At 39.3% G+C, this 27,789-nt stretch overlaps 1 protein-coding gene and 1 pseudogene across 1 annotated transcript; both read right to left on the bottom strand.

Annotated features, from left to right (window-relative positions):
• Positions 1-14,734: 14,734 nt before the first annotated feature.
• Positions 14,735-15,684, bottom strand: LOC142446802 (olfactory receptor 51I2-like; annotated as a pseudogene).
• A 7,748-nt stretch (positions 15,685-23,432) lies between these two features.
• Positions 23,433-24,377, bottom strand: LOC142446801 (olfactory receptor 51I1). The gene has a single exon (XM_075548540.1). The coding sequence runs from the start codon at positions 24,375-24,377 to the stop codon at positions 23,433-23,435; it is 945 nt and encodes a 314-aa protein (XP_075404655.1).
• Between the last annotated feature and the right edge of the window lie 3,412 nt (positions 24,378-27,789).

Genomic DNA, 27,789 nt, shown 5'->3' with positions numbered 1-27,789 from the left:
AAGAATATATTTTGTAATTAATCAGGAGTAAGTGTCATAGGCTTAAGTAAAAAATATCATATAAATTGGATAATGGAGAGTATAAAATAAACAAATTATTTTATTTCATGAAATGTTCAGATAATTTCAAGTACTAAATCTTAGCTTGAGTTTTTCAACACATTCTCCTTCCCAAATAGTTTAACATGTACATTCATTTAAACTCATTTATTTATGAAAAATTTAACATGTAAAAATGAAACAAGAAATTTAAAAGTTCCAAATTACTATGTTTTAGTGATAAGGTAAAACCAAGTGAGTTTGGATCAGTTAATATGACACTTTTAGCCATAATTCCTTATGTAATATACTGTAATTCTGGATTTTATGTGTCTGTAACTTTTATATACCGATTTTGGAGGGCATCCTCTCCTATTTTAATTGACAGGAATAGGATGGAATTAAGATATCACTTTACTATAGGGGATGAACCAAGCCATATCCTCTGTTTTCTTGTGGGCATCTTAAAAAAAAAACCCATCTTAGTAGAGGGTGTGACTTAAGACATCATACTCTGTTTTCCTTTGATGGGACATACTTACTGGTATCACAGTACAGTTCTACCATATATTACCTCACCTGGACAGCCATACCTCTATTTCCCGACTGTGCTGTGGTAGAAGCAAGAAAATCTGCTGTAAGACTTTTGGACATCTTTAAATTCTGGCTCAAGAACCAAAATTTGGCTAACATTCAGCCTGACATTCAGATTTGGGGCTGAAGAGCATCCACCACCATGTGAGACATTTCCTTAAAGTTCTGCAAGTTTCTGTGGAATGTTGGAGGGAATTACAGAATCTAGGAACATGAAGGAGTTAGGGGTGCGATTGAAGCAGAATGTCATCTCAAAAGAGTTGTCTTTTGGGACATTTTTAACCTCCAATTTCTTGGAGATAGTTTGGAATTAATTCTTCTAAAAGTTAATACTATTATCACACCAAAGCTTTCCTAAAATAATGTGGTATTCTATCTTTAAATGCTATACTGAGATAATAGCAGAAATAAAAGATAGATTAAAAAAATTAAACTATTGCAATTTATCTAAATATTCAACTCTACTAGGAATTAAAGTGTCCATGAAAAACAGGAAACCTCTCAAAGGGAAGACTTGACCCAGCGGCTACCACAATGGGGTCAAGCACAACAACAACTGTGGGGTGGCCCAACCCTGAGCAGTGTTTCTGTCTGTTCTCTATAAGAAAATTTACACTGGCACCAAAAATGACAGGTATATGAACAAAACTCGGTTTTGTTTTGTACTGTTTCTGATATGTGAAAAACAGGCAGTATCATTCTAAAATTTTAACATAAGAAAAAATGGAATTCTAGATGTGGACTGGGAGAAAGATGAGGTTTTCTACTCCTATAAAGAGTTTCCAGTTCAGAAACCCACCACGGGCAGTTCTACCCTGTCCTGTAGGGTCACTCTGAGCTGGAAGCAACTTGGTAGCAGTGAGAGAGATGGATAAATACGAGTGACTTCTGCAGAAAAAAAAAACCAAACTATTCTAAAGCTAAGTAGATGTCTGAGACTGAATAATTCTATGTAGGCAAAAGTGAGATAACCCTTAATGTGAATCATTGTCATAATAGCAGAGACAAAATATTCAAACATATCAATAATCATAAAGACAGCAGAAATTTGGCAATGACTCATTCTGCTGTGTGTAAACTTATCATAGCTCAGATTTCACACTTGACAGTAGCAATCAAAAATTTATATATTTATATAAATTTTGTGTTCATTTGTGTAAGTTTTTGAATATGTGCATATGTACACACACCATGTTCTTCACAAATATGCAATAAGCATGCTGTTTTCTCTTTCATTTATATTGGGCACTTTACAATTTCAAATCCATGAAAAAATTTTAAGAGAACTATTAACAAATAATTGTCACTTCTCATTATTCTATTTCACCACCATTTCTTATTAGTTTGCATTATTGCACCAACAATCTAGCATCAATTAATAGAAATGAGCTGCATACATGGGTTATAATTTTCTAAAAGCTACATTAAAAAGTAAAGTTAAATAGTGAAAATAAGATTTATAATATATTTAATTAACCTATTACATCTGAAATGACATCATTTTAATATATGTCTAGATATAGCATATCATAATCAATTACCTATATTAATTCAACCCAAAATAAGAACAGTTGCAAACATCAATTAATAATTGAAACTTGACATGCACAAAGGATGAATCTGGGAAAATTAGAAGTTATCAAAAGTGAAACGGAACACATAAAGGTCAATATACTGGGCATTAGGGAGCTGAAATGGACTGGGACTATTTTCAATTGGAAAAACCTAGGAATCACGATGCCAGGAGTGACACAGTCACGAGGAATGGTGTTGCATTCATCATCAAAAAGGACATTCTAAGATGTATCTTTAAGTACAATGTTGTCTCGTTTCGATTATCTCTATATCCCATTTAAGGAAATTCAATAAATAGAGCTATTATTTAAATTTTTGCATCAACTACAAAAATCTTGTATTGAAGAAATTAAGAAATTCTACCAGTTTCCTCGGTCTGAAATTGATCAAACATGCAATAAAGATACATGGATAATTATTGGAAATTGGAATGTAAAGGTTGGAAACAAAGAGGAAGGAACATATAATCTTGGTGATAGAAACAAAGCTGGAGATAGTGTGATAGAATTTTGCAAAACCAAGAACTTGTTGATAGCAAATAGTTTTTTTCCCCCAACAACACTATACACATGGACTTTTTTAGATGGAGTACACCGAAATAAAATTGAGTACATTTGTGGGGAAAGACAATGGTGAAGTCCAATATCAACAGGACTGATTGCAGAACAGACAAGCAATTGTTCATATAAATTCAGGTTGAAACTGAAGAAATGGAAAACAAGGCTACTAGAGCCAAAATACAACCCTGAGTCTCTCCCACCTGAATTTCAAGAACATCTGAAGAACAGATTTGATGCATTGAGCACTAATGACACAAGGACTGAGGAGATGTGGGAGGATATCAAGGACATCATTCATGAAGTAAGTAAAGACAAGAAAGAAAGAAAATACCAAAGAGGATGTCAGAAGAGACTGAAACGTGTTCTTAATCATAGAGTAGCTAAGGTAAATGAAAGAAATGATAGCATTAAAAAGCTGAATAGAAAATGTTCATTTATTTTGTATGGAAGTGTAACATTGGTTTTTGAGAATCAAATAAAATATTTGGAAGTAGTCAATGAGAGACCCGAATTCTTTATGCTTCAAACCAAAACGAAACTCTGCTGTGTTAGTCTGGGTAGACTAGAGAAACAAATCCATGGACACACATAAGTGTATAAGAAAGAGATTTACATACAAGAGCAATTGAACATTGAGAAAATATCCCAGCCCAGTCCAGATTAAGTCCATAAGTCTGATATTAGCCCATATGTGCGATGCAATCTACAAAGTCCTCTTCAGACTCATGAAACACATGCAATGAAGCCACATGCAGGACCATCACAAACCAGTGGGTAAAAAGTCTTTGGATCCAGTGGCTTAAGCAACTCAGTGCTGGCAGGGGTCTCTATGATGGCTTCTCCGGCTTCAGAGGTCTGGTTGCATCAGGGTAGGTCTATGTAGCTTCTACAACTTAGAGCACAATGGTAGTTCTATGTGTCTTGTCAGCTGCAATGTCTCCCAGAGAGTGGCAGAGAGAAGTGTCTCCAGCCTCCAAGGAGGAAGTACCAGATTTCCCAGAATTCTCAGGAGAAGGACATGCCTACAAAGAGGCCTCATTGGCTATGATCTGATTGACAAGCTAGACTCCACCCCTACACTCTTAATCCTCAAACTGACAAATGATTATGCAGCTACCACATCTGCTATCCAGTCGATATTGACTCATACTGACCCTATAGGACAGGGTAGAACTTCCCCTGTGGGTTTCTGTTACCGTGTCTGTTTACTTAAGTAGCAAGCCCCATCTTTCTCCCTTGGAGCAGCTAGTAGTTTTGAACTGCCAACCTTGCATCAGGACTCCCTCCATTATATTTCGAACTCTGAAAATGGTGATTGATTTTCCCAGATTGTTTTCAATGAGTAAAATAAAACACTTTCTATTTTTTTTTTTTACTTTTTAAAAGATCATTTTATTGGCGGCTCTTTTAACAATCCATACATCAACTGTATCAAGCGTATTTGTACATATTGCCATTATTATTTTCTAAATATTTCCTTTCTATTTGAACCCTTGGTATCAGCCCCTCTTTTTACCCTCCCTATCCCTTCCCACCCTCCTGATCATTAAATAAATTATTATTATTTTCCTATCTTACACCAACAGCTTCCCCTACGGTTTCTTTCCCGGTCTTCTCCCTACGTTCCCCCTACCCTCCTGGTATTGTTACTCCCATTTCTGTTCCTGGGGCGGTTATCTGACCTGGATGCCATGTGTCCTGATCTCTTATTTGTACCTATGTACATGCTCTGTCCCAGCCCACAGTGAAAGACAGTACTGGGGTCACGATAGTTGGGGGTGAGGAAGCCTCCAGGACCAAAGGGGTTTCGTGTGTTTCATCAGTGCTATACTTCACCCTGGTTGACTCATCCCTTCCTTGTGACCCTTCTCTAAGGGAATGTTGCATTGTCTACAGATGACTTTGGGGTCTCAGTTCCAATGCCTCTCATTTTCAGCAATGTTTTTTGTTTTGTTTTGTGTTTGTTTGTTTGGGGTCTTCTTATATCTTTTGCCTGATCCTGTCCACACTTCATGATTGCACAGGCTAGTGTGCTTCCTCCATGTAGGCTTGCTGCTTCTCTGCTAGATGACTTCTTGTTTAACTTCAAGCCTGTAAGACCCCAGATGTTTTATCTTTTGATGGCCAGGCACCATCAGCTTCCTTCACTACATTGTCGGAGACAGCTGACGAGTTGAACAGTCCTGAAAGGAGGAGTTAGGATTAAGGAAAAAAAGAGAGACAGAAAGTATTGGGAGGGCAACAGTCTGATGGACTAAAGCACCCGAGTTTATTTTACACACTCCTTATGTCCATGCAGAAACAACCCGGGGTTAATGATCTCATTGTTAAGCAAGCACATTTGATACTCATAACAACTCTATCTTCTGCCAAGCCAGACATCCTTGAGAAAATTAAACCACCTGTTTTTCCCAGACCTTGCATCCTTTCTTGTCCTTGACAGTCTGTTCAAAACGTAAAGTCACAGAAGAAATCAGCAAACACTGACACATAGGTCATGAGACTTCTCAGCCATTTCAAGGCTGAGTCTTAATGGCCGTCAACACTACATTTGCTTGTGTACCCATTTTATCTTCAGTGATCATGCAGGGAGGGTGAGTATCACAGACTGCCAGGTTGTCAGAACAAAGTGTTCTTGCATTGAGGGAGGGCTTGAGCAGAGGCTCAAAGTCCATTCATTTCTTCAATGTATTGCCATATAACTTTATGTACATACCCCAATATCTCTAATTTTATGAATTAATATATTTACATAAGTGCACACCTATGTTTATGACTCTATCCATAGCTTTACTTCCTAGATCTTTCCTATTTTCTTTAACGTTTTCCTTTCCCACCATCACACTCACCCTTTTTCTACTTTTTAGTAATTTCTCTCAGCTAGACTGTGTTTGCTCCAACACCCCCAAGATCTCTATATCCTCCTCGGTGTTGATTTTAATTCCCTAGTTGTTCCCCAATCTATGGCGTTGTTTGCTCACCACTCGTTTCCCTGGCTTCCTCCTACCCTCAAGTCCTTCCAGAACCATCAGTTCTGTTTTTTCTTCTTGGGTTTGCTTCCCATGCCTATCTTACATAAGTAGGCAAACCAACAATAAAATAGACAATTTTAAAGTAAACAAAATATTGAATAAGAAAGAAATAGAAAAATATATGTATATATACATAAAGAAAAATAATAATAACTAGCAAAAAATCCCAAAAAAGCATAGATAATTCCAGAACTGTCCACTGTCCTTTATGATTATATCCCCACTGGTCCTGGAGGTCCCTCCTGGCCTGAAGTCTGTTTTGGAGGCTCCTCAAGGGCATTGTGGCTTTGCTTTAATCCCATTGCTGATTTGTTTTGTTCACTTCTTGGTTTGTCCCACTGTGGGGGCTTCAGACTGTGCTTACTCCCCTCTATGTGTCCTCAGTATTGTCCTCTGTCTCCAGTGAGAGTCATCATGTCTAGAACTGTTGTTGGCCCTCTGGTCCTCTCTGTCCCTTAGCAGCTCTGTGCAGAGACATCGTCCTTAGGGCTTGGTGTGATGATATGGGGTCCAGAACTTCAATTTTTCTTTTTCCTTCTTGGTTTGCTTCCATGTGGGAGTGGCAGACAAAGCTCTCTCCCCAACCTGTAGCTTTAGTGCTACCTTCTGTAGCACATACTTCTAAGGAGGGGGTGAGCTTGCTCTGATTGGGGTTTCCCTGTAGCCTACTCTGTTTATGTATTGCTCCATAAACTCTCACTCCCAATTCTGTGGAGATATAACCAATACTCTTCCCTTGGGTAGGTTAGTGCCCTCTTTCCCAGTGCCATCTCCCATACCCTTTTTTTTCTCTTTCCTCCCTCTCCCTTCCCCCCTTTCCCCTTCTTTATGTTGGAATGACTTGTACATCCTCAGGTGTGGCCTGCCTCACAGTCCACTGCCTATGCCTCAACCTGTATAGTGTGAGATAAGTGGATTTTCTTCTATACCTACTGTGCTGATTATATTTACCTCAGTGCACTCATGTTGTACTTGTCCTTTTGTGCTTGACTATCTTCGTAAAACACTTCTTAAACCTGAGCTCAGCATGTGTAGTTTATAACTATGCAGATATAACAAAATACCTGTACACTGTCTAAAACACAATTTGATACTTATACAGTAACTACATCTTAGAATCAATCTTCACTTTCTTACAGGTTTGACTGCTATGATACCATTCCCTCCTTTGGATTTGGATTATATTATTTGCAATTTTTGAATCTCACTGGCTTCTTCCATGTGAACTTTCTTGACTCCTCACTTAGTCAGCTGCTTGTCTGAAGACAAACCTTTGTGACTCTAGACACTATTATTTCTGATAGCTAGCTACATCTAATTTCTTGGACACATTTTTCTACAGCACCCATGTCTTCAGTGATCTCTTCATGAGGGTGAGCATCAAACATGGCCATGTAATAAAAACTAATTGTTATTAGATGAGGGCTAGGATTAAAAGGGAGCCCCAAATCCACATATATTATGTATGTCTCTGATTCACCTTTTGACATCATTTTCATGTATGCTAGAGAACATTATCAATCATCTCCTTGGGTCACAGGGAATTCTACTGATAGTGGTATAGAATTTAGCCAGTGTTCTAGAATTTGAAGCACAATTGAGAAAAGGAAATTATACAAGTATATGCTGGCTATGACCACAATACACAAATTGTTGATATGTACCAATTAAATTCTTAAGTGGCTGGACATTAGTTACAAAAACAAAACTTCAATAAAATTCATTGACAGTAGCAGAACCATGCCGACCAGATTAATATGTCATAAGAGAACCACAAAAGAAAACAATATTCACTGCCATTGACTCTCGGCTGACCATAGCGACCCCTGTTGGTTTCTAAGTCCGTAACTGTATACTGGAGTGGAAAGTCCCATCTTTCTCTCCAGGAGTGGCTGGTGGTTTTGAACTGCTGACCATAACCAAACTCATAACCACTACACTACAAAGAGGGTATTAAAATAGTAAGTCCATGGCATTCACAGCTCACCACTCCTTCATTATTCTCCAGGCAAGAGAACTGAACTGAAGTTCAATGTCTGTGAGTTCTATATGCTTAAGATAAAAGTCATCTGCTTCTTCTCACACTAGCTGTTTCAGCCTTAAGTCCAAGTAAGTACGTGATTCCTAAAATCTGCTACAGATGAGTTTGAGGTGAAGCCTAGTTCACCAAGTGGGGTTTCCACATAGAATCCTTCCATACTTACTTAATTTGGGGATACAGCATGAAAAATAGATCTCAAGACTTAAAATATATATGTATATTTTGAAGGATTCAATGAAAGGGATATATTTAGGGAGTTAATAAGCTACCACAAGTCAGAATCAGTAAAAAAGTAAGTGTAGAGTCATTGGTCCACAGCAGCACCTCTCCTAGGCCAGCAACCAAGAATCTTTCTGGTCCTCAGTCTTGGCCTCTGCCTCTGTGAACCAAGAAGCCCAGAAACCACAAGACAAGAAGCCCTGGTCTCCAAGTCCCATAATCTGCCGCCAAGTGAGAAAAAAGATGCCCCATAGTCTCGATACTGCTCCTTTGAGTCTGTGTGCTACAGACTTGGGGATTCTGACCTGAAAGATGCTCTTTTGATGGCCCCGGGATTTCTTTCTCTGTTCTCATCCAAGACGTCTCATCTTTACAGCCAGGGGGGTGGTATCAAAAACTGACCAATTCCCTCTATTAACATTACACCCACCCTATTTTCAGAGTTCCACCCAGTCTTATGGTGGAAATTCAAAGAAGTGGTTAGAAGAATCATATTAAATGTTACTCAACCACAACTGGAAAGTGTTTTGCTCTGTTGTGCTGTCACTATGTGTTAGAACACACTCCACAGCACCCAAGATGGCAATATTATTAAGATCAAAAAACATTAATTCAATTAACTCATTTTGACAAATAGTTTTGTGTTTATAGCAATCTTGAAAACAAACTCTTTCGAGGTAACTTAAGTTGGGTATTATACTGTATATTTTCATTTAAGAAGAAGTGATTTTTGTCTTGAAGTGAAACTAGTAGTTCCAGGTACATAGAACAATCCTAGAATGGAGGCAGAAAATCACTACAGACCAATTTTGGGGTGGTTTTTGTTGTTGTTGGCTTTGTATTTTTTGCTTAAAACAGATTTTTAGGTGTATTAAGTGGGAATTTGTTTCAGATAATCAATTTTGTATTCAACAACTTAAACTAGTTGTCAAACCTCCCAATAGCTTATTCTGCCTCCATTTTTTCTCTCCTCTCTCTTCTAGCATGCTTCCTTCTCTTCCCCCGCTAACCCTCTCAGTTATTGCTTCCCTTTCCCTCACACTCTGGCAGCCATCACGGTCTGTCCCTTTGGGTGTGAAAACTTTGTCTTTATTGTTTTCTAAGTGGTCTCATATAATATTTGTCCCTTTGTGATTGATTAATTTCTGTAAGGATCATTTTCTCTACACTCATGTATGTCGTAAGGTGCTTCACAGTTTCTTAATTATTCTTTAGTTATGAACAGTATTCCGCTGTGTGCAAGTACTAAAGTTAATTTATCTATTCTTCCCCTGGTGGACATTTAGGTCATTTCCATCTTCTTGCTATTGTGAACAGTGCTGTGATGAACATGGGTGTGTCTATCTGTTTGTACTGTGGTTCTGATGTTTTTAGGGTATATGCTAAGCAATTGATTTCTGAGCCGTGTGGTACTACTATTACCCATGGTTTGAGAAAATGCTATGTCACTTTCTGCAATGGTTGCAGTTTGACAATCCGCAAGCAATATATGAAGGTGTCAATCTAGCCATAACCTCTCCAGAATTTGTTATGTTCTATATTTTTGAACTTTGCTATCGATGCTGGTGGAAGGTGCTATCTCCTTGCTGTTTTGATTTGCATACTCTTTTAAGTATTTAGACGTACCCAGTGTCTTATTTTTAGAAGATCCTAGTTATCTATTTTGTGTTCTGCTGTGTGTGTGTGTGTGTGTGTGTGTGTGTTGTTTGGTAGTAAGTTAATACCATTTTAGGGCCTCTGAGTTTGTCCCTATTTTCTCATTGATAACCTTATAATTCCATGATTTACATTTAGGCCTTTAATCCATCTTTAGTAGTACTATTTTGCATATGGTATAAGGTATGGGTCCTGTTTCATTCTTCGGCAGTGGAACTCCAATTTTGCCAGCATCTTTGTTGATTTTCCTAGCATTTACACTTAATTGAATGTATTTTTTCTTTGTTGAGGATCAATTGTCCGTAGGTGACTAGATTTTTGTCTGGGTTCTCTATTCTATTCCATTGGTATATTTATCCATAAATTGTACTAGTATGCAGGTATTTTCACAGTACTATGTAATAGGCTTTAAAGTTGTGAAGTGAGAGACATTCTCCTTTGTTTTTCTTGAATAGTGTTTTGCTTTTTCCTGGGTTTCTTTCCTCTACATATAAAGTTGATTATGTTCCCAAGAGCATCCTCAATCTCTCCGCCCAATACCTGGAGGCTAGCCTTCCCTCCCCTCACCTCTACAGACAAGTACCTATGTTTCCCTAAAACTTGACCAATCCCTCTCCCCATTTTTTGAGCTGCCCTTACTATCAGTAAACCTCATCCCTCTTACAGGGCTGCCTCTCTCCCTGGGAGATCTCACCCCAGATCCACCTGACTACCATTCAGCAGACAATGAGATTGAAGATTCTTTGGGGAACATTAAGTGTGGAAGGTCCTTACTTATGTGCAGCGTTGGGGTAGGTAAAATTGATCTAGATTATCTAGGGGTGTCCTGGCGACCCAGACCGGGTATTGTAGAGCACTGGGACATTGAACCTTGAATAATCGGGGCACACAGCTTGATCCAGAAGCTGCATCAGTGAGACCACCTTACAGGAACTCCACTGGATGAACTAGGAGCCACCTTAGACACATTTGTAGCCTGAGGACTTAAGTCTGAGGAAACAGAAGACGGCTGAACCAACAGCAATATACTGTTGGTTGGCAGAAAAACAACACTGTGCTACATCAATGCCCTACAGGCTGTATTAAGAGATGTATTATTCCGGAAATCCTGAGATGGCTATTCTTTCATATTTTGTTTATGCTTATCTATTAGGGTATATCTCAGAGGTGTGACACAGTTGTGGTCACCCTCTCAAAGCTGTCATTTGTTCTTTATTTCAGTAAACGAAGCTAAGGGATGTTGAGCCTATAAGGTAAGAAAACATAACAAGGGGGAAGGGTGATAGAGAGAGGTGGGGAGTATAAGAAAGAGATGATGTCAAGAAGCCCAGGCAGGAAAAGTATGTTTGGAGACTGATTATAGAAGAAATTATACAAATGGGTTTGACATGATTGAACTATGGGATAAGATGACATATGTATTCGTTCCCAAGTTTCAGCAAATTATATACATATAAAAGCATATTCAGAAGTGAATTCTGGTCTCACACTGAATTCTGGCTCCAATTTAAGAACAATTAGTTCTTACATCATAGTGGTCCAGCTCAATACTCACCTTTATGAAATGATCACTGAAGATAAGGGTGCTACAGCAAAATGTGGCAAAGAAAGAAAGTAGGTGGTGTCGTCTATCAATAGGAAAAGTGTCTGGGGTTTTAAAGGCTTGTATTCAAACAAGAAGCCATCAAGTGAGGAGTCAATTAAGTCCACACAGAAGAAGCACACCAGCTTGTGTGATACAACGATGTTAAGTACAAAATACGAATATGGTGAAGAGAAAAGTATCAGAACTAAATTTATGAGCACACAATTTGTAGAAGGCTATAAAGGATAGTGAAATCCAAATCTTACCTACACAGTAGCTAGACAGATAAAGTGGCTGGCAGATTGTCTCTAGCCAAAGGCAAAAGTCCCGAACAGCCTTGCTTCTCAGACAAAAACCATTGTAATCTTCATTATATTGGATTGAACTCGATACTTGTTCAGTTGACCTCGCCATAGACATGACCTGAATTTGTTCTGTGTGCAAGCATCCCTTAGATGCTCCATGACAGAAATTTCTTCCCTGGGTACTTGAATTTTTATGGGGGTTTTCTCCCTCTCATACATAATTTTTATTTTTGTCCTCATACTATTATGGTCTTACCCTTATCACCAGAGGTAGTTAGTTTATTGTGCCAAGCAGGAGAGATGAATGGCTCGGTGAGCCATGCCTTTCTAGTTCTTGGGTCTCTTGCTTTCTGATGGTCGGACCAGGGTGCAGCTGCATTAGCTAGTTCCCTGCTTCAGCTTGCAAGGCTCACTTCTTGCAAGACATCCCCAAGGAGAAGCCACATGGACCTACCCAGATGCAGCTGTGGGTGCTGGATCTGGGTGTGTGGAGGTGTTACATGTTCACTGACTCGGCTTTCCTCCTGCAGTCAACATCATTGCATGCGTTTTGTGAGATTGAGGAGGTCTTTGTGGATTGGTGTTGACATATGGGTTAATATTGGACTTGTGGGCTTGGGAAGCACTAGGTTGGGGTGATTTTTGATGTGCACTTAACCTTTATATAAAATTCTCTCTTATACATGAGTTTCTGTGGATTTGTTTCTCTAAAGTACCCAGACTATCACACCACCTTAGTATGATTTAGTTTCCATTGTCATCTGTTGAGTTTCCCAGATGTGAAGCACTGGAGTGGAGGTACAATAATAATGGTGTATAAATGGATACAAGGTATTATAGGGAATGCAAGGGTGGGGAATGGGCGACAGGAAAGGAGAAGGGATTTGGGGAGTAAATAATGAAGGTGGGAGGGAGCACTAGAACTAATTGATCGTGATTGCACAACTAATTTTAAAGGCAATTTAATCGTGGGGGGGGGAGGTGCTGTAAGATAGATGTGGTGCTGATAGTACAATTCCCCTTGATATGATTCAATGATTGAAATATTTAATTGTAATGCTATGTAAATTGTGTGCCAAAAAGTGTTGGAAAAAATAAAGTTGGTTATTAGTTTTTTCATTTCTTTAATGAATAATCTGGATTGGAATTGTATTTATCTATTACTTTAGACAGTATTAGCATTTCTAACAATTTTGTCTTTCTATCTGTAAACATGGAACATTCTTCCATTTATGTAGGTCTCATTTGGTTTCTTGTAGTAATATTCTGTAGTTTTCTTTCTACAGTCTTTGGTTTCTCGGTTTAGGTTTATTCCTAAGAGTTTCATGTTTTGTGTGACTATAGTAAAAGGTATTGTTTTGTTAATATCAAAACAACAGAAATCAGAGCTGCCTTCCTCAGTATACAGAAATGTGACTGACCTTGTACCCTAACATATTTCTGAAACTTTCAATTATTCCCAACGTTTTCTTCTTGGGTGTTTAGTATTTTTTACATATACAATAATATCATCATCAAAGTCATAGATCCAACCCTATAGACCTTTAAATCTCTCTATCTATCTACCATCTATAATTAGCCATGTTTTTCCCAAACTTCTGAAGTTCTGTCTGCAACAATGAAGATTTGACCTGCCACCTATCATGATTTTGTGATTATATCCTTTATAATTTATCACACATAATTAACTCAGTGGCCATAAATCAGTAGATTCTCTTCAATTTCTACACTGTGTTCATGTTGTTTCCCTCATCCTTGATGATTATGCTTGTGTTGTCTTTATGCTGTTTACAAATAATAAAGGGTCTCCATAAAATATGCTTGAATCTGGGTTTTTTTTTCTCCCAGCACATTTCATAAGTAAATTTAATATATAATGTGTTATTTAAACAAGGACACCTTTGAAAGTAAAAGGAAAATGATTAGGGCAAAGACTGTACAGATGTGCTTTATACAATTGATGTATGTATATTTTTGAACTGTGAAAAGAATTGTATCAGCCCCAATAAATTGTTAAAAAAAAAAAAAACCAAACCAAAAAAAAAAAAAGAAAGTAAAAGGAAATACTATTGATAATGATGCTAAGAAAAACAGATATGAATCAAGACAATATGGGGACACAGCAAGTATGCTTACCTTATTCATATGAATATTCTTGGATAATATTTCTTTACTTGGATATATTCTTAATCATGTTCTAAACTCTGTGGTAGTTAGATATGATGGGCCAGGATTCTCCCATGATATGATGTAACACAATGTGGTGAACTTCATGATGGGAATTCTGTGAAGCAGTCAAGGAGTTGGAAGAATGAGCCTCCTTATTCTGGCCATAGCCTTGATACCACTGAAGAAGGTTTCTTTAACAATATGGCCTGCTCAGTAAAAATTGGTAGTGTAAGGAAGTTAGCTCACTTCTGCTGGATTTGGATTCTGCCTCTGGTTCTCTGACCTTCTGTTATATCATCTGCCTATCCCAGGAGCAATCAACAGACTGCAGACATTGGGTTCATTTAGCCAATCATGGATTCATTCAGCTCAGCATTCACTAGCCCTTGGTCTTCCTCTTCCCGATTCCTGTTTGTCAGCCCTAGTAGCTATAGGTGTCACGAGAAGCCTGCAGACTGGAAGCCTTGTACCAGACGGGATTTAGCCACTTCTACAACTGTGTGAGCCATTTCTAGGGATAAATCTCTTTATATAAACATAAACATACAAATGTCACTGCTTTTGCTTCCCTAGAGGATCTAGCCTAGCACAACCATAGAATAAAAGATGTTTTATTTCCATGCAAATATTTTAAAACTTGAATTTTTACTATTAACTTACAATTGGTTCAAATTTTTGCTAGATATTTTAAAAGAAAAGAGAACTTCATAGTCCATGCCCTTAACGATAATATCAGTTTAGGAAAGAAAGTTACAAAATTGTGCACACAGACACACAAACACACTGATAAAATGTGAGATAGAATAGCTTATAAATAACTCTTATAATTTAAGTCTGTGGCAAGGCATCCAATTTTCCCCCTATTCCTCTTACAATTGCCTACTGTGGAGTATTTCTCATAGCAGAAGCACCATCAGGATTTTTCTATTGAATGAAAATCCTTGTCCATTTGGAGTAACTCAGAGCAATTCTCTCTTACGTCTAAACAAGTTTATGATTCCCTGTCTGATTGGCCGAGTCTTAACACTGTAGATTATGGGATTGAGTACAGGAGGCACAAAGAGGTAGATACTAGACATGAGTGTGTGTACCATGGGTGAGGCATGCTTGGCAGCACGATGCATCACTGACACGCCAATCATAGGCACATAATACACAAGTACTGCACAGATATGTGACACACATGTGTTGAGGGCTTTCCTCCTTCCTTCACCAGAGGCAATACCCAGTACAGTATATAGGATCAGCACATATGAGACCACAATGAGCAGTGAGTCAAGCCCAAAAGTAGCCAGGACAATAGCCAACCCCAAGATGCTATTGAGCTTAGTATGGCACAGGGCAGCTGAATCAGGTCAGAGTGGAGGCAATAGGAATGGGAGAGGATATTTGTATGACAATAGGGCAGTTGCCTCAAAAGGATCGGAAGTGGAGCCATAAGGGCCACACTCTTCAGTGTAATGCCCAAACCTATGGAAATGATACGGGGTAGGGTCAGGATTGCTGTGTACCTCAGTGGACTATAGATGGCCACAAAGCGGTCATAACTCATGGCCAATAGGACACCTGACTCCATGCAGGAGAAGGTATGAATGAAGAACATTTGGGCCAAGCAGCCATCAAAGTCAACCTGGCGGGCATCAAACCACAGGATGCCCATGACAGTTGGTAGTGTAGATATAGAGACACCCACTTCAGTGATGGCCAACATGGAGAGGAACAGATACATGGGTTCGTGTAGGGCATGGTCTGCTTGCACTGCTGCCATGATTAAGCTGTTGCCCACAATGGCTATGCTGTACATGATGAAGAAGGGGATAGAGAGCCAGCCATGCTGAGCTTCCAGGCCAGGAATGCCAGTCAGGAAAACAGGTAAGAGATCTAGACTTGCATTTCCCTTGGCTCCCATGTCATCAATAGCAGAGGCCCGTCTTCACCTGCCATTTGAAAGCAAAAATTGATGTTAGCTCTCACCAGTAGCATCTTCTGCCTTCCCAGATCCTCACCACACACACAATGTGTGAGACACTCTATTCTTTCATCTACCCATCTGTATTCAGAATCCTAAAATTCTGCATGTATAGAAAGAAGATACTTGAGACTGACTAATCTTTATGGAAGACAGCATGACTTAAGAAAATAAGATTAGGAACTTTGGTATAAATCAAATCTAGATCAAAATCCAAGCCCAGATAGTTACTAGAGATGTGATACAGGTAGCTTCTGTGTATTTTGATTTTTGTCACTGTTTTTACATGAAAATTAAAATTAATAATAAATATATTCTTTGGATATAATAAATAAATGAGATAATTAAAACTATACGTGCAGTGTTTTAGGGATCTGCTAATGGATTCCAAAGACCTAAGTATGAATTTCAATTGACAGCTTATTCTATGTGTTTCTAAAAGCAGGTCACTTAACATTCACAAGGACAAGTTTCCTCATATGTACATTGCAAATAAAAATGCATTTGTCTCAAAAACTATTGTAAAAAAGAATGCATGATTGATGAAGCACTTCATACATATAAACGAGTTCATAGGAAGATGCTAAGACCCAGAGAGGTAAAGTGAATGTACCCAAGGTTTAATAGGCAATTTTGCAGGGCCTGGGTAATAGTTTAACTCCATTGACTCCTCATGCAGTGAATTTTGTGGTCATCTCTGTGTAGAGGACAATAAACTCCAGTCTTATTTAGGGAAGAGTCATCAGAAAGGAGCGAGTTCTATCTGGTGACACTGTCAGGAAAGGGTTGGACAAAGTGGCTGGTTGAAACCCACCAAGGTTTTTATGAGAGGAAGTTGAAACTACCAGCTCCCTTAGAGGGTTACAGCCTAGAAGCCCCTTCTAGATTAGCTAGAATCTGAATTGATTCAATTGCAGTGAGTTTTTTTGTTTGTTTTCTTGCTTGCTTATTATGAGTCTAAGAAGAAAGGGGCACTTGGTGAAGTGGTATTCTTCGTGAAATAGAGAAAAGGATAAATATGAACATAGGCAATGAAGGATACTGTCATTCTAGGTAAAGCATCCTGATATACATGTGACCTTTGAAATTAAAAGCACTAACCAGAGAATTTATTGAATAAATATGTAGGTGACTTCAAAAATACCAGATTTAATCTAGAATCCACAGAGAAATAAAAGCCACAGAGTTAAATTACTGTATACACTAGTGCTGAAACAATCACAGAGAAATAACTAAATCCCAATCAACATGAAAAAAAACTAACAGTGATGTGGGAATTTGCATTCATAATTTGGTATAAATGCTGAGTTATTTCTAATGATCAGATAACTCTTTCATTCAGCAGTTGTGAATATGATTTATTAATTCTGTGGTTATCCACTATTGATTTTAAATGCTGTGTGGATGTAGAGTTTAAAAAATGCTCTGATCTAGTTAATGGACATTGGAAGGAAGGATTTTCCAGCTAAGGAGATAGCAAAATTGACGGCTACGGAGGGGAGTGCGCAATGACTCTGAGCATGGGGCTCAGAGCCTGTGTTCTCTTACTCTCTTCACTCCCAGTTCTTTCTTCACGAAGCAGCTCTATTGAACCTCCACAAATTATATCTCTGTACTTTCCTCAAAAATGACCAATTTGGAAGACATTAAACTCACCAAAGTTAGTCAATCTCATAAAAACAAACACTGTTTGAGATGATTAATACTAAAGAAAAAAATCAAGAGAAACGGTTTCCACAGCAAAAGAAATGGACTTTGACGGGTATGAGGAGACTGGGGGCAGGAGGGAAAGAAAGGGCTTGGCGGAGTGTAAATTAATTAATTTCATTTCCCCTCTCCAAGTGCTATGAAGCATATGCCCATAACTCCCTGAAGCTGTCTAGTATAAAACCTTCCCAGCTATATCTGACTATCCTGTTCAAAATCCTGCTTCTTGGCTGTTTCATAGTCTTCTCAATGAATGATCAAGTTGCTGGCATTGACTACAGTCTGGTACATGACCCCCAGATAACCTCAATCCTTGAATGTACCTATAAAAACATATTAACGATTTCCTTGATCGGTGAAATATGTTTCCCGGTTTCTTGCTGAGTAATTTAGCTTGAATCTACTCTGTATGTAGATTAGCAATTATCTTGTAGGACACGTTGCATTTAGATAAATATTATTCTTTTTGGAGAGAATCTTTTTGAAAATGGGATTTGGAAATGTGGGGGGTTTATATTATTATTTGTTTCACTTTTGTTTTTGTCTTAAATTTCTCCATCCTAGGATGAACAAATCAACACATGTAGGCAAAAACAGGCACTGGGAGACAGAGGCACAATGAGAGAGACTGAGAGAATCACACAGAGACACAGACAGAATTATTGTAGATATAAACACATTTGTAGGACTTAGGAAAGTAAGACTTAGAAACACACTTAACAGACATAAAAAGATTCAAACTCACCCCCAAAATCTCAGAAAAGTGGTGGCTGAATGGCCTAGTATGGACAGTTACTTCAGAATGAGCCTTCTGCAGGCAGAGAGCCAAACCAAGGGCTAGCCTTTATGTCTCTGAGTGAGAATTCTCAAAGGCCAGGTCCACATCTGAACTGATTGGTCTGAGTTGAGTGTTGTGGGAAGAGAAGGGAGTTTACCTTGGATCTAGGAAGGGAGGGGAGTGGGGAGAGGAAACTTCCCTGGAGATACTGTTGATTCCCCAGGGAGAAAATGAAATTCCACCTATTTCCCTGTGGTGAAGAGGAGAGAGACACATTTCTCCAAGATCCATATCAGCACAGTGTATCCAAATTATCAGCCCGAAGGCTGAAACTCTGAGTCCAGATTTCATAACTCAATCCAAGGCAATCCCTAAACCCTAGAGCCCAGTCTGAAAACCAATGAATTCAGATATAAGAGCACAGAGTTTAGAAGTTGAATCTTCCCCAGATTTTAAGAATAAAGTATAAAACTATGGCTACCATCATACTAGACAAGGTTCAACCACTTTGTTCTAGTGCATTCTACTGAGTTCTCACTATTTCTCCACTAACTTTTCACTAAGTTTCGGGTGAAGAGAGTGTATTCTCCAGGACAGATAAATCAAATCCTAAAGGATCTTGCTATTCAAACTCATACAAGCTCAGGTTTGAGTCTTGCCTTTTCCATGTATAACGACCTTTCAACCTGGAATTTATGAGAGGGATGAGAGAATTACATGAAAACGCAGAAGAGGTGAGACATTTTAGCACTTGGGGGTTTTACTTATTTTAATATGAATCCAACATCAAAGGATAGTTATAATGATCATAAATTCTGTTGTAGGTCTTAATTTCCATTTCACCAAGCCGGTTCTTTTCCTAAACCCCTTTCTCTCATCTCTTCTTTGCTTCACTTTCAAATAGAGTGGGGTGTATTGCATGAGGAAATAGTTGGAGAACTCTCTCCCTGGTCTATTAAATGTAAGCTGAGCCAGAGCAGGAAAAGGAGGTTAGAAAATGTTTCCCATTCCCTTTGTGGACTTTTGAGATAAAATGGTATGCCTGAGAGGTTACCTTCGAGAACTCTCGCTGCTCTTCTTCAATATTGTAGAGTTGCGAGGGTGTGAAATAATAATTTGGGAGCCAGAAGATGACATATGGGAGAATAGGGATAGAAACCTAGTGAGTAAGGTCACATAATCATGAGGCATAAGGACATATGATGAGTGATCTTTGAGAAGTCATAGAGTGAAGTCACTCAAGTTATGTATCACCTCTGGACTTCTTCCCTGATACTTCTTCTGATACAGACATTATGTGAAGGAAAAATAAAACAGTAGATACAAAAGGGCTTGTGACAGTTAATATTACACATAAATAATATTTTGGATTAATTTATTATAACCATTTGCTGTCAAGTGTACACTGACTCATGTCAGTCCCATATGTTTCGAAGCAGAATTGTGTGACCAACATATAACACCCCCACCCCCTGCCAGGGGAACGAACAACAGAAATGTGGGTGAAGGAAGAAGATATGAAAATAATTTATAATTTATCAAGGGGTCTCAAGGGTGGGAGGGTGGGGGAGGGAGGGAGGGAAAAAAGAGGAGCTGATACCAAGGACTCAAGTACAAAGAAAATGTTTTGAGAATGATGATGCCAACATCTGCACAATGTGCTTGATAAAATTGATGCATGGATTATTATAAAAGCTATAAGGGCCCCAATAAAAGGATTTATAGATATAAACATAAAAGTAGAATTGTTCGCGCTCTAGGTTTTCACTTTTAGAAGTAGATTGCCGGGCTGTTTATCATAGGAACTTCCCAGTGGATTAAAATCATCCTCTTTTCAGTTAGTTTCCAGGGCTTAAGCCTTTGTGCCACTCAATAGCTAACTCTGTTATTATGCAGAATGACCTAGTAATCACCCAAGGCATATTTGGCTATCATAGTAGCTAGTTGAAGCTGATTTAAGGGGGCACCTGATCTTTGCATTCACATAGGCACTCACATTCAGAAAAGTCCTGCACTTGACTTAATGCTTGCTAGCTTCATCTTGAAACTCTTGGTAATTTTAATGTGCTTTTTATTTTGCACGAAAGCTTATAAGTTAGACAGCCAATCCTGGATCTACTCTATTGCACACTCGTATGATATTTTTTATACTCATTGGAGATAGACCTTGTGCTTGGTCAAATAAAGGGTCAATGGAAGAGGGCATGTTTCTGTGGGACAGATCAGCAGAGTGAGAGCAGAGAAAGCATTGATTATTAGGGATGACTCAGCATCGGCAATGCTTTCTTCTGTTCTATATAAAGTTGATAGAACTTAGAGCCAAGTCAGCAGAATATTACAAGATATTTTTATGTGATCATTATATGCCTTTCCCCCTCAGTCTTTGCATGTAACAATGATCTCCCATGCTCTAAACTCTCAGACTACTTTTCTCAATTGACACACACTGCCTTAGAAAGTCAGAGTATCAGTTCCCCCTTTCCACTCCACCCTCCCTCCACCTTCCCAGTATGACCACTCTCACCACTGACCCTAAAGGGATCATCTGCCCCGGATTCCCTGTGTTTCCAGTTCCTATCTGTACCAGTGTATATCCTCGGGTCTCGCCAGATTTGTAAGGTGGAATTGGGATCATGGCACTGGGGAGAGGGGGGAGGGGAGGAAGCATTTAAGAACTAGAAGAAAGTTGTATGTTTCATCGTTGCTATACTACACCCTGACTGGCTCATCTCCCCACAAGCCTTTTGTAAGGGGATTTCCAGTTGCCAAAGATGTGTCTTGGGTCTGCACTCTGCACTCCCCCTCATTCACAATGATATGATTTTTTGTTCTGATGATGCCTGATACCTGATCCCTTCGACACCTCGTGATCACACAGGCTGGTGTACTTCTTCCATGTTGGCTTTGTTGCTCTTGAGCTACATGGCCACTTGTTTACCTTCAATCCTTTCAGACCCCAGACTATATCTTTTGATAACTGGGCACCATCAGCTTTCTTGACCACATTTGCTTATGCACACATTTGTCTTCAGGGATTGTGTCGGGAAGGTGAGCATCATGGAATACCAGTTTAATAGAAGAAAGGATTCTTGCATTGAGGGAGTACTTGAGTGGAGGCCCAATGTCCATCTACTATCTTAATACGAAACCTATACATATATGCACATAGATCTATTTCCCCATCCTCACATATAAATTTATTTACATATATACATGCCTTTATTTAGACTTCAATAAGTGCCCTTTGCCTCCTAGATCTTTCCTCTATTTCCTTTTACTTTAGACCTGTCCCACTATCAGGTTCAACCTTCATTTGAGTTTAAGTAATTCCTCTCGGTTACATTACCCTTGGTCACACTTTACCAGGCCTCCTACACCATCCTCACCACCAATTTGGATCATTTGTTGTTCCCTTGTTCCTAGGTTTGTTAACACTATTTCCTTTCCTCCCATCTCCACCTCCCTCTTGTCCCCCCGGAACTGTTGGTCCCATTGTTTTCTCCTCTAGATTGTTTATCCAGCCTATCCAGATTACAAGGATCTACAAATAACCTCCTCCCTGGGGGACAGAAAACAGAAAAGTGGGTGAAGGGAGACATCAGACAGTGCAAGATATGAAAAAACAATAATTTAAAAATTATCAAGGGTTCATGAGGGAAGGGGTAGCGGAGAGGAAGAGGGGGAAAGAGGAGCTGATGCCAGGGGCTTAAGTGGAGAGCAAATGTTTTGAGAATGACTAGGGCAATGAATATAGAAATGTGCTTTACACAATTGAGGTATGTATGGATTGTGATAAGAGTTGTATAAGCCCCAAATAAAATAATTTAATAAATAAATAAATAAGTAAAAGAACAAAGCAAAACTTAAAAAAAAAGGAGTATCTGTAACCCTCGCTGTAACTTTCACATACGCTCACTGGATCCCCCATCTCCCTGTGACAACGGATTTCTTTTTCCTTCGGAGATCTATTTGCCCAGAGCACAGACCCCAAATTGGAGTTGGTCTGAAAATTTTGGTGCCAGTTAGATTGCAGTGACAAGGCGTGGAAATTGGAAGAAAAAAGATGATAATTTCCTCATGGGGGCATTCAAGACCTGAGCTCTTTAAAGGTCTTGTTAAAGCACAGCTGATTCCATAGATTTTGTGCTGAGTCTAGTATCACGTCTTCCTTGGGAACTAGCAGATGCGCTTAGGCTATATTGCTCGTCGGCGAGAAGGATGGCGAGAGTTCATTGCACATGCTGTCAGGAAGAGACATCATGCTTGGCAAAGTAGAGGACCAGCTAAAAGAGGCAGAGCCTCCACAGGATGGGCTGACACCGTGGCTGTGACGGTGGCCTCACACATCAGAACAGCGCTGAGGACGCTGCTGGCCCCGGCAGTGTTTCCTTCTGTTATGCGCAGGGTCACTCTGAGTTGAAGTCAACTCCATGGCATCTTACAATTATTGCTTGGATCATGCTGGGCGTTATAATGATTCTTCTTGGGCAGTTTATTCCACCAAGGTTATAACCCACCCTTATCCTTACCTGCTTTCTAATCCCTTCCATCCTTGAATGACAATATCAGAGGCACCCATTAAAAAGAATCTATCCACCCATTAAAAAGAATCTATCCTGCTTTCCCCAAAGTAAAAGGGTGCTCTTTCCACCTGATTTCCCAAGTCATCATATCATTTGGTGTGATTCTATTGTTATCATTTCCTTCACTCTGAGTGCCAGTGAAATTACTTACATTCAATTTATTTTTCCTGCAAGACCTGGAGTATTCCATAGAAGCCAAGCAAACATTTTCCAGGACAGTTGTTGCTTTTTCAAATAGTTTTCTCTTGGCATGCTGATTTTCTAGTTTGAGAGTTTTGAAACGTGTAAGCTATGTAGCGAATCCTCTCCCTGGTACGGAGTTGGCTCATTGATGTTTATTATAATCATTGGAAATGAACATAATAAAACTTAACAGCATGAGCTAGCACAATTATGTTCATATGACCCAAAACAAACTAATTGCCATAAGTAAACCCTCGCCCACAATGCATGTTCGATAAATATTTGGGTCATTGCATTGAATAAAATTTTTTTTATTAGTCCCATGTTCACAATGACCAGGATTCTCACCCCCCCTTTTCTTGTCATTTCTAAAGTTTGCACACAAGTTCAAGTACTTTTTTTTTCTTCACAGGAACTCTGGGAGTTGTTAACCTTTCTCAGTTCTGGGATTTCTGGAAAATCTTGAGAATCCCCTTACGAATCTCCTTTGTCTTCACACTGTAGATGATAGGGTTGAGCATAGGAGGTACAAACAGGTAGACGTTGGACATCATCACGTGGACGACAGGTGGAGCACTTTTCCAAAAGCGGTGGATCATGGAGACGGCAATAATGGGCACATAAAAGGCCAACACTGCACAAATATGTGACATGCAGGTATTAAGCGCCTTGAATCTCTGCTCCCGAGATGCAATGGCTAGCACAGATTTTAGTATCAGTGCGTAGGAGAGCAAGATGAAAGTTGAGTCTACTCCATAGGTGAAAATGACCACAAAGAGTCCATAGATATTGTTTACATGTATGTCTCCGCATGCCACTTTCATGAGATCTGGATGGAGGCAGTATGAATGATGCAAGACATTGCCCTTGCAGAAGGGCAGTCGTTTCACCAGAAAGGGAAAAGGAAAGAGGGTTATAAAGCTCTTGGCCAGAATACCCAGGCCCATGGCCAAGATACGGCCATTGGTGAGCACTGTGGAATAGTGTAGTGGGTCACAGATAGCCACAAACCGATCAAAGCTCATGGCCAGCAGTATGCCTGACTCCATGAAAGAAAAGGTGTGGATAAAAAACATCTGGACCAGGCAGGCATCAAAACCCACATGGTGGTAGTTGAAGCAGAAGGTGGCGAGCACAGTAGGAAGTGTACAGAAGGAGACTCCCAGGTCATTGAGAGAGAGCATAGAGAGGAAGTAGTACATGGGCTGGTGCAGACTAGGCTCCCGAAACACCAGTGCAAGAATGCTGAGGTTGCCTGCGATGGAGGTCAGGTAGAGGATGCAGAAAATCAGCGAAACCCATGCTTGGCCTGTCTGCATCCCAGGAATGCCTGTGAGCTGGAGCGTGGCTGGCTGGAAAGGAGTACCATTGAAGCCCCACATGGTAGACACGGGAGTAAATACAGATTGGGTATGAGCCCGAGAGTGTGTGTTGGGGGCGGTCTTCACTTTTTTTCTTTGAGATAGCCTGTCTCCAACACAAAAGGCCAGAGAATGAAAGTGGAGCTCTTTAAGAATTGCAACTACGTTTTACTGATCTCTGTCCTGCCAATAGCCAGTGTACCGTTTCACCCATCATGAAATTCCATGAAGGTTTGGAGATAGTGAATACCCATAACTTGGCAAGGAAAATACAGAAGCAAACAGTATCTAAGTGTCCTGAACCTCACCTTAAGCTGCAGCATCCTGGTAATTCTACATCTCACCCAGAAGCATTACTCTTGGGTGTGGGCAAAAAATAGAAACTCGTCTAGTCAGCAAAGATAAAACACTCCCCTTTTGGGAATCTCTTTGTTGATGGTACAGGTGGAACTTCTATAGTTGCAAAATTACAGCACCAAGAACTTTTATCCAAACTCCACCCCGGGTCCCTAATTCCATGGTCATCTCTGAACTTTTCATCACCTCATCCTCAGAAATCTTTCATTCCTTAATTTTTTTCACTCTCTGACCATTACCTTTTCTCCTCATCTTATTCTTACGCACTTGTTCTCATATTTCTGTACAGTTCTCTATTGTTCCCTCTTCCACGTGTCTGTTCGCTCTTCCTTTCCCACTTTCTTGCCTTAACTTACTTCCCACCAACACCAATTACTCTTCACCTTCTCTGTACTTCTCTTTCACATCCACATTGATAATCATTGATAATGCTTCAAATCAAAATGGGTGTGCAGCTGAAAAAATGACAGCAACAACAAAGAATCAAGTATTTAAAGGGAGATACTGATTACTTGCTACTAGCTAAAACCCCCTTTATTCATTTTAATATCCCTCTGATATCTCAGGAGATGATCGTGGGTGGTGCAGTGGTTAAGCAACCAGCTGTTAACCAAAAGGTCGATGGTTGGAACCATTCAACTGCTGGAGGGGAAGAATGTGGCAATCTGTTTTGATTGTGATGAGAGCTCCGGAAACGAGATAGGGTTCTTCTATCCTGTCCTATAGGGCCACTGTGATTTTCAGTCCACTCAGTGACAATGAGTGATACGAGAGGGCTTCAAAACGGTCATGGATAAGTTTCATCTTTTAATTCCATGTGTCCCATACAACTTTTGAAGTCCCATCACATCTGAGAAAGACTTGTTACTTTTCTCCAAAGGCACAAGCTACACTTTCAACATTTTTTTCTTGCCTCCCCTCTCCGAGACCTTTTTCATTAGCTCACTATATTCTATTTTCCCTCTCTCCCTTTCGTGTGCTTTTCCTTAAGCCAATTAGCATGTGTATTATTAAAATAGAACAGCACAGCAGCCCCCAAACTTTCATCTAATACCACTTTACTTACCTGCTATTCTCTATCTTCTTAAAACACTCTTTCCATACGCCACAGGGATGTTTGCAATTTACCTGTTTATGTGTCTGCTTCTTCAGTGACTGCACTTCCAGTTTGCAGTTCAAATGACTGACGCGGACCGTCCCTATTCCTTCCCTGTCAAAACTGATTGATCAGGGGTCATCAGTGACCTCTTTGCCTGTAAATCTAATGAGTGCATTTGCATCTCCTAATCTATTTGCCCTTCCTGCCACTGTTAACACTATTGGTCACTCGCCTTTTCAAGAGGGGCCACGTTTTTCAGACACCACTCCCCCCTGATTCTCTGCCTCCTGCAGCTCCTTCCTCTCTATTTCCTTTACTGATTCATTTTTCTGCTTCTTCCCATAAATAGTTTTGGCTTATCTTCAAGTAAAATAAACAACAGCCAGACAGTATTGCCTGGTAGATATAAAAATTTCTCCCATGCTTTTATTCTCCTGAATACATACTTATTATAAACACGAGCAAACATGCATGCTTCCTTGCAAACACACACACACACACACACACATTGTCCCACAAGCATGCCGGCAATAACAGGCCCATAGTCATAATCCCACCAATTACATTCCCATGACATACTCAAAAACTGTCAGACAAGCCGATTGAAAATCACATTGTTGAATTATTTCAGGTCATTTTCTTCTGATTATTTTCTCTAGCTGCATATGCCAGATATAATGAATAGACATTAATTAATATTGTAGGGTATATAAAAGATAAAATCTGTGTCTAATGGACCAGGCTCAGTCTGGGGTTTGTATTTAGGACTTTTATTTGAATGAGACCCTGCCATAAGTATCTGTGATACTGGCCATCGGCCCATGTTTGCAGGAGAGGTCGGAGCGTTGGATGCTGTTTCTTTTTGCAGTGAGAGTGTTGACATTTTAAATAAGGTCTATATTAAAGAGCCCAGTCTACAGGAGAGGGTACTCACAGGATGGAAGGTGTTTCTTCTCCCTGTCACTGCATATACTGTGCTGTGAGTCTAGCCAGCAGTATGGCGTGAGATCCTTCTGACTCCTAGTTTATAAATTCTACAGGGTCTCAAGGTTGCTGCTACATGGTTGGGGAAGGAGGAGTGGAAATGAGGAGGAGGATGACAAGGAGTAATGAGCAGGTTCTCAGGAGAAGAATTATTCTCAGGAGAATTCTGTTCGTGGTCCCATCATCCCCGATGTTATCATCCATATGAACTATTATGTTAATCCTTCTTTGATTTGGAATGCATGTTCCCTTCATACATGTGCTCCCACTTACACAGTCATAGCTATCCTGACACCTTCACAAGTTGCATATCTGCATACAGTTTCACACAAATCTAGTTTTTGAAGTGGCCTAAGGGACAAGCTATGTGGTACTTCAAACATAAATTTTGCATTCTTTCATTAATTACAAAATCTATTATAATATTTTTAAATAAGATAATTCACATAATTGAAGCCTTTCAAGTACACTCTCATGTCCCCTTATCTAGAAGCTCATCTTTAGAACACATTAATAAATCAAGAAAGTGTACAGCCAGTCTACTCATGGATTTACCCATATGGTTTAAGTATATTGCATATGTTTGTACTAATTAATACATGACAGCATTCATATAAACATGGGAGTGTTTGCAAGCATGTATTTTATTCCACAATTGTGAGGGGCCTAGAATATGTAAACTTAGTTCAGTTCAACTAATATTAAAGAAACAAATATAAGAATAACACATATTTTTGAGCAGCTACTGTGTTTCAGGTATCACTGACGTTATATCAGTGAATAAAGATAAAAAACCTATCCTTGTATAAAAAGGTAACTATCTTCAAAATGGATCCACCAAACTATCCAGACAAATATGTCTCCAGACTTTAGCTAGAAATATGTTGTAAATATATTTCACTGTAAAATAGAAGCATTTGTCAAGACACATCTAATCCCCATGTAATATTTGTATATTATATTTACAAGAGAAAAACTAAAACTCTGACTCCA

The sequence above is a fragment of the Tenrec ecaudatus genome, chromosome 4 (genome assembly GCF_050624435.1).
Source record: "Tenrec ecaudatus isolate mTenEca1 chromosome 4, mTenEca1.hap1, whole genome shotgun sequence".
NCBI classification, from domain to species: Eukaryota; Metazoa; Chordata; class Mammalia; order Afrosoricida; family Tenrecidae; genus Tenrec; species Tenrec ecaudatus.
This window is presented reverse-complemented; position numbering and strand designations above follow the sequence as displayed.

What these genes read in the sequence shown, in the direction of transcription:
- LOC142446801 (XM_075548540.1), bottom strand. Translation starts at nt 24,377, where the DNA reads ATGTGGGGCTTCAATGGTACTCCTTTCCAGCCAGCCACGCTCCAGCTC.